The 12,685-nt window shown below is 40.6% G+C and overlaps 1 protein-coding gene across 1 annotated transcript in view; it reads right to left on the bottom strand.

Annotated features, from left to right (window-relative positions):
* Positions 1–9,111, bottom strand: part of COG5 (component of oligomeric golgi complex 5) — a 183,190-nt gene extending 174,079 nt beyond the window's left edge. The window contains exons 1-3 of the mRNA XM_042470844.1: positions 8,921–9,111; positions 7,244–7,383; positions 2,426–2,483 (exon numbers count right to left, since the gene is read on the bottom strand). Of these exons, the coding sequence (XP_042326778.1) occupies positions 2,426–2,483; positions 7,244–7,383; positions 8,921–9,104 (382 nt within the window). The 5' untranslated portion in view covers positions 9,105–9,111. The remainder of the gene's footprint in view (positions 1–2,425; positions 2,484–7,243; positions 7,384–8,920) is intronic.
* Between the last annotated feature and the right edge of the window lie 3,574 nt (positions 9,112–12,685).

The raw sequence follows: 12,685 nt of genomic DNA, 5'->3' as shown, positions 1-12,685 counted from the left end.
CAATGTCAGAGTGACAAGACTGCTATACTGTGCACCTAAATACTATAATTTTAACCAACCAAAGCTTCAAATATAACCCTACAGAATGTACACTGCAATAGTATATACATGAGGCAACCAAGGCATGGATAACTGTTGCCAGGCCAGAAGAATGGTTATAGCTGAGACACTAAATATAACTGTGCAAACATGCTCCATACCACCATCATCACCTAACACTGGACATTTTATAATGTTTTATGGTCCGTATAATCTTTTAATGAATTGTAATGTTTTTAACATTAATGTTTTAAGCTGATCAAGTATTCAATTGCTTTTTTTGGTAACTTTATACTTTTATCAAAAAAATTGTATAGTTTTTCATCTCTTATTGTTTTAGATATGTTGCTAACCACCTTAAATTCCATTGTTGGGAGGAAGGTGGGACATAAATGAATAAAATACTGCTACAGTGTCCACTGACTCTGTATCCACATATTCAAGCATCCACGTCAAAAAATATACTAAAGGTTCCAAAAAGCAGACCTTGATTTTGCCATTTTACATAAGGAACACTATTTTACTGCACCAATGTATTTAAAAGGACCTGAGCATCCATGGATTTTGGTATGCATGGGGTCCTGGAACAAAAACCCAGTGGATACCAAGGGTCCACTGTACTACTACTAATAGTAATAATATGGGTGAGACTCATGTAGCAGTCTAGCTGTTATGAACGACAGTTCTCAGCATTCCTCAGCACTAGCTATGTTGGCTAGGGCTGCTGGAACTTGCATTCTCACAGAACCTGAATTCCTGCATGATTCCTGTTGATGTATTAGAGAGGCAAACATTTGACAGTTTATTGATCTTTTTTCCATCTCATAAAGACTTGCTGTCCAAAAATATATAAAGCAATTATGATCCTCAATTTCTGGTCCTTAGACATTTTGGACTTCAGCTCTCTAAACTCCTAACTAGGGAACAGGTCACCTGGGACTTCAGATAGTTGAAATCCAAAACATTTGGAAAATTAATGTTTGAGAACCACAAGATTAGAACAGCTTTAAGGATAAATGGGAAATCAATTGTCAGTTGAGTATCTCCTACAAGCATTAGATTTCTATATGCAGAATGGGACATAGGTGTTCTACAAACATAAATTTGAATGGACAATTTCAGATACAATTACGTGTTGCACCAACTTTAAGATCAGAAGATCTTGGAAGATAAGCAGGATGAGACCTGGCTAGTACTTGGATGGTAGAACATCAAGAAATATCAGACACTATAGGCTGTATTTCAGAAGAACGCAATTGTAAACCAACTCTGAAAACTCCTTGACTAAGAAAACCCTATTAAATACATTTAGTCAGCATAAGCCCAAAGGCAATTTGAAAGTAGATGCACACACAGAGACAGAGAGAGAATTGTTCACTCCAGCTGTTGGAAATGGTTTAGAAAGTTGGGAAGTCAAGTCAATTTTCAAAGCATATTTGGTGGAAAAGGTGTGTGTGTGTGTGTGTGTAACAGACTGTGGAGTATTTGCAACTTATTCTTAAATGTATTTGCAATGTAATCAGAAAAATCAGAAAAGATTAACTGGAAATGTATTAAGAACTATCCAGATATTAAACATGAGTATTCAAAAAAAGAAAGAAAGAAAGAAAGAAAATAAAAGAAGGAAACTCCCATCATCACAAGAAGGAGAAACAAACTTTGTCAAACCACACTAAATAATAAGCTCCCACATTAGAAGATATATTCGGAAACTATGAAATTAGACAACAATTTTTGGAACTTTGGGGTGAAATAGGAAACCCTTCTGAAGGCGGATTGGGGGCCAAAGCAGCCACACACTGCAGCCTCAATCCGCCTGTTTGCCAGCTGAAAAAGAAGTGCTTCTTTTTGCACTGACACAAAGCTGGCTTTTCCTCCCTGCCGTGGCTGGAAACTGGCTTTAAGGCTCTCCAGCGGAGTGAAGTTTATTAACACTGCAGTGCTGTAACACCCGGAAGCCAGCCCACATCCTAGCAGCTAGGCAGTTTGAAGCTGGCTTCCAGGTGCCTTGGGGGCATGCGTTGTCTGTATGCCATGCCTCCAAGCTGGCTGGAAGCCAGCTTTTTATGTTGATTTGTTCCGGCCCATTGTCAAACTTTTGTTATTCCATGTAACATAACCAAATCTATGACAATATGAAGCAAATAGTGGTGACACAACACATAAGGAATGATTTGGTTTAGTTATATGTTGTTTGGTATTGATCTATATTTTTCTTTTTTGCAATACTTACAAAATATGCACTGTTTTAGTCCCATTAGACATTAGACAAACCAGGTGTTTACTGTGTCCTGATCCAAAACACCAGTCCCATGCACACTTACTTACTTTGTTTTCACAAAGAAGAGGTTCTTTGTAAATTCCACAAAGCATACAGCATGCTTACCTTCCAAAGATTCTATGCCAGTTGCTTGTGCCAGCAAGTCCTCATGTCTCGCAACTACCTACAAAGTAAGACTATTAGTTATTTTCTGAAGAATAATACAAATCATAAACAGGTCTGTCATGTGGCACAGAATGTGCTGTTTGAAAAGCATGATTTCTTTTTAAAATAATGGCCTACATTTGCACTATTGTATGGTTTAAACAATGGACTATGACTCTGGAGACCAGGGTTTGAATCCCTGCTGGGCCACGAAAACCCACTGGGTGACTTTCAGGAAGGCACACTCTGAGCCTCAGAGGATGGTAATAGCAAACTTCCTCTGAAGAAACTTGCCAAGAAAACCCTCCAACAGGGTTACCTTGGAGTTGCCATAAGTCAGAAACTGCTTGAAAGCATATAACACACAAATACACATTAGTAGCAAGACATAATTTTTAGAACAGGTATTCAATGTTCATAATAATATTTCACTAATTATGGGCAGATCTTACCCCAGTTCACACAACACTTCTATGCTAAATGCTTGAGTAACAGGATTCAGGCTCATGCATTCCTCTTCCTATTCTGAAGTGGACAAAAGGAAGAAAGTGGGAAAATAAATGCATTTAAAGTGCATCTGCACTGCAGAAACAATCCAGTTTAACATCACTTTAACTGCCATGGCCCAATATAATGGAATCCTGGAAACTGTAGTTTGTTGTGGCAGCAGAGCTCTCTGACAGAGAAGGCTAAATGTCTCACAAAACTGTAATTCCCAGAATTCCATAGCACTGAGTCAAGATAAGAAAGGTGATGTCAAACTGGATTGTTTCTGCAGTGTGAATGCAGTCTTAGTTTAAATAACACTAACCAGCGTTTTGCATTATGATCCAAAATACACTGCAGAAATAATCCAGGTTGAGACCACTTTAACTGCCCTGCTTAGTGCTAGGGAATTCTAGGAACTGTAGTTTTTTGAGACATTTAGCTTTCTCTGTCAGAGACCTCTGATGCCACAACAAACTATAATTCCCAGGATTTTCTAGCACTGGCACAGGGCAGTTAAAGCGGTATCAAACTGGATTATTTCTGCAATATGTTTTGGACCTATGTACAAACTACCAGAAGTTGGAGGGAAGAAGGAGACTCCAGATAGTTATTATTATTATTATTATTATTAACCTTTATTTATAAAGCGCTGTAAGTTTACACAGCGCTGTACATCAATTTTTTAGTCAGACGGTTCCCTGCCCTCAGGCTTACAATCTAAGAAGACACGACACAAAAGGAGAAGGGAGTGGTGGTGGGGAATAGGATCAGGTCTAGCAGATCTTTTCCACCTCCGAGGCCTGGACCAAGGGATAGTTATGCCATGGATTGTTATTATTAAGCCAGGATCACAAACTAATGTTTGAAGAAATCATAATTTAACCATACTACCACCATCCCAATGCAAATGCAACAAGAAACTGGCTAGTTTAAAATGTGCCATGCCAAAAGAGTGCAAGGCTTTTTAACAAAATTAAAATGTTTGCATCTCAAGATTCTGCCAAACATTTTAGAAGCTTTGCCATCTTTTCCCAATAAAGTAGTTTCCGCTAACAGTGAATTCCCCTCTTCCACACTTCAAACACTGTGTTCTATTAAAATATTAAATTATCCCAAAGTGCATTTTTCCTATTTCTAATTCTGACACAGAACTCGTATGTTTGACTATTGTGTTACGACATCTGAACAATTACTGTGCAAACCTAATTCAGCAATGGGCCAAGGGCTGGCTGAGTCAACATTATGCTGGCTAAAATTGTACTGTACCCAAAGCTTGGTTCTTCCAGGAGACAGACATAGCAGTGGCAGACAGACTGGGATCTAGTGGTTTATTTATTTATTTGCTTATTTGTATGTTAATTTTTGGAGACACTCCCACTGGTTTCTATGTGTTGGAAATAATTTAGGCAAACCCTAACCATGGCTTAACTTTGTGCCTGCAGAGGGGATGTATCTCTGGGCTGAATAAAATTTGATGTTAGCTTCTCCCCAACTCTGCCTCTTCTCTGCCCCCATTTTGGCTCTTCAGCCAGCTGATTTCAGTCCTTGTGCTGGCTGATCTCTCAGCTGGTTGATCTCTAAGATCAGCCAGGGCAAAGGTGTTCAGAGGGCATGAACGGGAAGTTCAGTTAGCCAAAGGCCAATTCCGCTGGCACAAGCAGCCTAGGACTTAGCCAAACCCACTTCAGATGGCTCCTTTGCATTAGGACTGATATTATCCTTTCATAGACAGTGCATTCTTATAAAAAGGGTATGAATATATTTATTTTGTTCATTAAAATTTTTATGCCCCACCCTATAGTCAAGGATTACAAGGTGTCACACAATGAAATCAATTTAAAGAGTTTAAGACAATTTAAAATGCTAAAAATAATTTAAACAGAATAAAAGCTTATCAAACAAAAAAGTTAAAACCAATATAAGTAGCTTAAGACAATTTTTACATGTATACACTTAGATTACATCAGTTCCAAAGGCTTAAATAAACAGCCACATTTTTACTTATTTGACTTATATGCTGCCCTTCTCCCAATATGGTACCCAAAACTATTTACAATATAAGTTAAAACATAATAGCTAATACGTGTGCTTGTCTGGACTCTCACACTACTGGAAAAAGTGACATTTAAACTTTGCTGTTCTTGGCTAGAGACAGAACAGTTGAAGACACTTTTGAAACCACATGGCACCCACTTATAACATATGTATCATATCTACATTGAGAATATGGCCCAGAATCAAAACCTATGACAATCTGGAAATTACCAAAGCGAGCTTCGTTAAACACTGATTGTGGCTGGCTGCTGTTAATCTGTGTTTCTTTGTGACTGATGGGACTCTGAAGCATGAAGCAGAAGGGGTAGGGGACAATTTATCATCATTCTAGGTAAACTATTAATAAAATGGAAACTAGTATTTGTACCAATCTTTCAGGTAGGGATACACACAAAGTCCTTGCTGTCTCCAGTAGGCCACCAGTGCTACCATCACCTTGGTAAACACTCTTGGGGTAGCTGACAAGCCAAACAGGAATGCTTTGTACTGGAAGTGGTTGTTCTGGTAGCCAAAGTGCAAGAGCTTGGGGTGCAGATTCTCAGGAATTGGAAGGTAGGCTTCGGTCAAATTGAGAGATGCCAAAAAATGCTGAGGTCTCAGAGCTTCCAAGATGGACTTGAGGGTCTCCATTCAGAAACGATGTTTTCTTGCATATCTGTTCACGTGCTTCACATCCAAGACGGCCCCCCATGAATTGTTTCTTTTTGGGACGATTAAAACAACAGAGTAACAGCAGCTCAATATTTCTATAGATATACTCGTCTGATCACTCCAATCTGTAATAGTTGGTCGATGGCCTCCAACATTAATGTATGTTTCTTTCTTTTCTTTAATGTCAGGCAGGCTACGAAGAAATTGTGAGGTTCTAGGTAAAAGTCTATGAGGTAGCCATCTTAGCATAGACATGACCAATCTATCTGACGTGGTTTGTTCCCAAACACGGGCGAATTCCTGTAACCTTGACTACCCTCATTCAATCTGCTGGGAAGGAGACATCAGTAGCAGATGGGCCAGGTTTTGGAAAGGGCTCCTCTGCCTTAGGGTTCTCTGAAGCCCCAAATAATTCCAAAGGTTTAACAGCTTTCTTAAGTAATAGACAAAGTCATCCAACTGGAACAGCCTGGCCAATGAGGTGATAGAATTGTGTCCCTCCTCTTCCTCCTCAGACAATTCCCCATCTTCCATCTCTAAAACAGATTGGGATTGGAAGCCCGTCACATCCTACTCATCTGAGGAATTTCCTGGGTATATTATTCTCCTTTCTTTGGTGTGTTCCTATGGCCACTAGAGGTTGCATGCCTCTCTGCACTGAGATGTGCTTGCTGTAAAATGGCGGTTTCCCACTTAGCGCCTTTTTTAGCCTTGTGCTTGCACGCAAAATGTTTCGGGGAAAATTTACCATGCCCCAACTGCAGTATGGCCAACTCGATGGATAAAGGTGATACCAGAGGAGGTGGTGATGATTCCCTGCCGTTGTGGCACTGGCCTGGCCTTTCCTCTCCCTTCCCTAGTGGTGGAAGGCAAGCTCGCTTAATCTGAGGTAGTCATTGACTGGGTCTGGATGGAGGCCTATACTTGCTGTCTCGAAATGGTGGTTGCCTGAAGCAAAGCTATCAAGCTAGTGAGCTCTGGGAGCAATAGTTCTCCTGCCAGGGGAACATTCAGCCCTCACTCTGTGGCTGTATCCCCTACTGCTCGCACCTGATTTTGGTATTGGTTTTTGCAGTGGCGCATCTTGCTGTACAGAGACAAGGGATATCTCTCCTCCAACTGCACTTTCTACAGAAAACAAAATGTAACAATTGGATCTCCATAAACAAATGCACTAAAAGAAATTGCTTTCCAACTAACCAATATTGAGTTAGTCAAGCTTAAAAACAATAAATCAAATGCTGTTTCAGATCTTGACTATAGGCCCTTTCACTTTATGTATTTGTTCACAGCATTTATACACATTCATAGTATTAGGATTTCACTTAAAATTGCCATGGCAAAATTCTGAGAATCCTGGAATTTGCAGTTTAGGGACGAGCCTTTAGACTTCTCACCCAGACAGTTCTAGTGCCTCTTACCCAGTTACAAAACCCAGGATTTCACAGAAAGCAGCCATGGCATTTAAGGTACAGTATAGGGTCCGATTAGTAGGAAGGCTGATCCTTGCTGTGACCTTTAATTGTGTGGTGTATGAAAAGGCCCTAACTTTCTGCAGACTCAGATGATATCCATGACACTTACTTGCAAATGGAGCTCTTTATCCAGCTGACTGATTCCTTGGGCAAGCTTTGCTAATTGTTCAGCTATAACAGCTTGATGAATCGATTGTGAAGTGTATGCCTTTACGTCAAAGTCTTCCCGTAAAAAATCTGCATAGCATTCTGAAAGAGGGATAAAATTAAACATTTAGTTTTCTTTTCTTCCATTACTATCAGACATGCAATGTGCTTTTCTGATCTTTGCACAAAATGAAAACCTCCACAGAACCAAACCAGATGAACCACAGTATTTCCCTAATACATCTATACTTTAGGGAGTGCATCTACACTGTAGAGATAATAATAATAATATTACCACAGCCCTTAAAACTGCCATGGCTTCATTTTACAGAATGTGATTTGTAGTTTGGTGAGGGCAATTTGGAATGTGTAGTTTGGTGAGAGTCAGTATGGCATAATGCTTTGAGTGTTGGGCTGTGACTTTGGGGACCAAGGTTTGATTTCTGGCTCAGTCATAGAAACCCCCTGGGTGACCTTGGGCAAGTCGCACTCTCTCAGCCTCAGAGGAAGGCAGTGGCAAATCCTCTGAACAAATCTTGCCAAGAAAACCCCTTAATAATCCACCTTAGAGAAGTTGGAAATCACTTGAAGGTAGCACACAAAAACAACAAGGCACCAGCACTCTTTGGTGTTCTAAAAGACTTTGTAAAACTACACACCCCAGGATCCCATAGGATGGAGCTACAGCACCTAAAGTAGTGTCAAACTACATTATTCCTACAGTGTAGATACACCCAAAGAGAATAACAATAATTTTCAACTAACTAAGGGGAACTAAGGGGGTCAGCCTTTAAAACAACTATTCTTATCCACCAAGGACAAGTAAAAACATGTCACAGATGGCAACAGAGAGTCCCTGACGAACCTCATGGATGATATAATCAATCTCTATCCGCCCGACCCCCATTTATCTTAGAAGAGGATCAAAGAATCATAGAGTTGGAAAAGACCCCAAGGGCCATCCAGTCCAACCCCATTCTGCCATGCAGGAACTCCCAATCAAAGCACCCCCAACAGATGCCCATCCAGCCTCTGTTTAAAGACCTCCAAAGATGGAGACTCCTCTATACTCCAAGGTAGTATGCCCCACTATCAAACAGCCCTTACTGCCAGGAGGTTCCTCCTAATGTTTAAGTGGAATCTCTTTTCCTGGAGCTTGCATCCATTGTTCCGGGTCCTAGTCTCTGGAGCAGCAGAAAACAAGTTTGCTCCCTCCTCAATATGACATCCCTTCAAGTATTTAAACAAGGCTATCATATCACCTCTTAACCTTCTCTCCTCCAGGCTAAACATCCCCAGCTCCCTAAGTCTCTCCTTTTAGGATCAGAGTGAGGACTGGTTTCCTTAACGAAGAGAGGTGTTTAAAGAGCATAAATAGTCTAGTTTTGAGACCCATTTTAAGTGCCATGGCTCAAGGCTAGGGGATTCTGGGCATTGCAGTTTGTTGTGGCACCTTGTGCCACAACAAACTGCAATGCCCAGAATCCCCTAGCCTTGAGCCATGGCACTTAAAATGGGTCTCAAAACTAGACTATTGCTACAAGGGTGGAACTATTGGGGAGAAAGGGAGTGACTCCAGAATTGTGCCTCCATGTCCTTCTCCATCTCCCCACACACCCCTCCCTGCCTTCCCTTTTACCGTCTCCCAGCAACTCCCCCATGGCTGGCTCCTGGGGGGCTGCCCTGCTTCCAGCCTCAGTGCCTCTCTTCCCTTCCATGCTGGCACTTAGTGGAGGAGAGACCAGTGACGTCATAACCCCGCGACAGCGCCGCCATTGCCCTGCTGCTGGCCGCTCTCTCCAGGGCAGCAACCATAGAGACATGTGTTCCACTGTAGAGCCCCTGCAGCTAGGCACCCCTTTAAGCACTGTGCTAGTCCCATCCTGGGATGTGTAGTTTTGGAAGGTCTTCCTCCTCCTCTGCCACAAAACTATCCATCCCAGGATCCTGTAGCTAATGTTACAGTGTTTAAAGTGGTGTCTATAGTGTAAAGAGAGGCACCCTGGTGTTGTGGTTTGAGTCTTGGGACTCTGAACCTGGAGACCTGGGTTTGAATCCCTCCTCAGCCCTATAAACCCACTGGATGACCTTGGGAGAGTCACACTCTCTCAGCCTTAGTGATCTAGATTAACTCTCAGCCTTAGTGATCTAGATTAACACACCTCTGTCTTTGAATTCTGCCTGAGATTTACTCTGTTCATCCATCTAAATAAAAAAAAGTTTCTGGTTTGGCTTTGTTTTTTGGAAAACAGATCTCTACTGAACATCTAAGAGCATACAAACACACACATATATGATTACATATCAGTGCTAACATCTGCTGTTTTTCCAAATCTCAGTGTCTTCCAATATCCACATAACATACATTTCCTCTTACTTTAACCTCCCATATTCCTTCTATATGAGAGGGAAAATGAGGAAGGAAAGGGAGTTGGGGAAAGAGTATAGAAAAATCATGGCTTTTATTTAAACTGTAGGAAACTAAAGCCATGAAGCACAAACGACTAAAAGACATTTAAAAACCAAAACCTAGTTGTGTGCAGAGTAAACAGTAACTTCCTCTGCTTCCTCATAGTGATAGGAGTTGAATTTTTCCAGCCAGTAGCTTTTTATTTTCAAAATGGAATAGAGATAAGAGTAATATTTCTTATATCTAGGGTTTAGGCATTCTCCTTCGGAAATAAACAAGGTGCTGCTCTAAGGAGATTACTATAGTGTTGCTATTTCGTTTTTACTGCTCTAGCTGCCTCCTGTTGCATTCTGGGTTTTGTAGTTCAGTGAGGCCTAGGATCTCTCTGGCTGAGAATTCTAAATGCTCCTCCCTAAACTGCAAATCCCAGAAAGCAACAGGGGGAAGCCAGAGCAGTAAAAGTGGAATAGCAGCACTATAATAAGAGAGTAGTGCTGTAATCTTCCAAGGCTGCATCTACACTGCAGGAATAATCCTGGTTTGACATCACTTTTAACTCCCATGGCTCAGTGCTATGGAATTCTGGGAGTTTGTTGAGACACCAGAGCAGAGCTGCACCCTTTGCATCCCATATTTGAAAAAAACAAACAGCAACATCAGGGTGTAACTGTGGAGTGAGGTGGCTACTCCTCCCCATATGAATTCTCCCCCCAGATGAAATTCAGTTCTCAAATTTCTAGTTTTTACATTGTAGAAATAATGCGGTTTGACACCATTTTAGGTGATGTTGTTGTTATTGTTTGCCTTCAAGTCATTTCTGATTTATGGTGACTCTATCATGGGGTTTTCTTGGCAGATGTTTTGAGAAGGGAGTTGCCATTGTCATCTGAGGCTGAGAGAGTGTGACTTGTCAGAGGTCACCTACTGCGTTTACATTGCCAAGCTGAGATTCAAACCCTCATCTCCAGAGTAATAGTACATTGCTCAAACCACTGCACTACACTGGCTCTATTTCAAGTGCAGTAGCTCCATCCTGTGGAATCCTGGGATTTGTAGGTTTACAAGCTCTTTAGCCAAAGAGTGTGGTACCTCACAAAACTACAAGATTCTGTAGGATGGACCACAGTTAAACCGGAGTCAAGCTGCATTACTTGAAAAGGGGATCGTTTTCAGACACATTAATCTGAAATTAACCCACACAGAAAGTGGCCAAATCTTGTGGGACAGTTTTCAGATGGATTGAGCATTTATCCAAAATTAACCCGTACAGAAAGTGAACAAATCCCTCCAAAGCGGGATCATTTTCAGGCACATCAGGGGCATTAATAATTAATCCAATATTAACCCGCAGAGAAAATGGACAAAATCAGCCGCTTTTTATTTTCAGGGTTTTCCTGAAAGTAAAAAGTGTCCGATTTTGTCCACTTTCTTTGCGGGTTAAAGTTGGATTAATGCTCAATGCCCCCAATGTGTCTGAAAACGATCCCAATTTTGCGGGATATTCCCAGAATTTAAATCCAGTTTCTGCATGGGATTTGGGCAATTATACTCCCGTGTGATAAACTCCTATGTGAATGTTTCTGATAGAAAAGGGCATATAAGTACTGTGCTTCCAGATCCAGCCTGAGCAAGACCATTAAAAACCACCCAATTTTGTTTCAAAATTGTTACTCCCAACCCTGAGGATCGTTTCTGAGGAAATTTAACAAGGGTTAATTTACACCATGATTGTGTTTTGAACATTGGCAATTACAAAAATATGGGGCCTCCCAAAATTAAAGGCCTCCTGAATGGAGTACATTAGGATTGTTTTCTGAATATTATCCCTCTCTGATGATTTGTCACCTAATAGAGGATCGGTGCTGAATACTGTAGCATGAACTGAGAATTCATGCCACCGTGGAATTTTAAATGATTAAGCCTCCCTCAAAAGAAATATTACACTATATGGAGAAATTTGCTCTATGTTGGGTTTTATGATTGTTTAATTTTGCAGGTTTGCTATATTTTAAATGTTAGACAGAATTCTGTTGGTGAATTACAGTGGCATCATTGCAACTCACCCTTTTTTGTCTTTGCAGAGGTTGGGAATCTATTCCAACTGTGCAACAACCAAAATCAAACCCCCCCCAAAAAAAATCTTGTAAGCACCACAGCCCCCACCCTTAAAAAACACATATCAGTGTCTCTGTTGTCAGAGAGTGGGAGGATCAACAAAGACATAGGACTTTATCACATTGGGAAAAGCGGGGGTTTAAACAGACATTATCCCGTAAAATGCACATGATCCCGGTGAAGATTTTCACACAATGTCGCGATTAAAGAGGACTTATCCTGGCAATAACCAGGTAATAGCCAGTAACAAATCATTCATGGGGAAATTACGTGAATGATTTATTGCTGGTTATTACTTGGTTATTGCCGAGATAAATCCTCTTTAATCATGATGTGTGTGAAAATCCTCACTGTGATTGCGTGATTTTAACAGAATAATGTCCGTTTAAACCCCCTCTTTCCCCGCGTGTAATAGTCTATAATCTACAAGGACCTCCCAAAGACCACCACCCCACACTGAGCTCTCCATGAATGGCTGTTACTGTGAATCCACCTAGAGGATCATAGCTGGATGTATCTCAACGTATTCCCCTTTCTCCACAACATGAAAATGTTCATGGTGCTGTTTGCAAAGTGGAGATATTTTTTTTAGAAGGTAGCACTGTAGGATTCAAGCCATTGTTTTAAACCTGATCACATATCTCCTTTTTTGTATGTGACTTAAAGAATTATCATTTTAATAAACTACAAAGTAAAACAAAAAGCACTGTGGGAGTTAAGGGATAACTATGGCTTTCCAAATTGGATTCTTATTGTATATTATTACAAAATATATAATTTTCTTCTATATTCAAGATTGGTGGGTTTTTTTAACAAAATAAATTCTTAGATGAAAATGAAAGATTAGAAATATAAAGAATTTTGGCAAACTTCATTTTG

The sequence above is a fragment of the Sceloporus undulatus genome, chromosome 5 (assembly GCF_019175285.1).
Source record: "Sceloporus undulatus isolate JIND9_A2432 ecotype Alabama chromosome 5, SceUnd_v1.1, whole genome shotgun sequence".
Taxonomy (NCBI): Eukaryota; Metazoa; Chordata; class Lepidosauria; order Squamata; family Phrynosomatidae; genus Sceloporus; species Sceloporus undulatus.
Note: the sequence above shows the minus strand (reverse complement) of the source record. Positions and strands in the feature narration are given on the sequence as shown.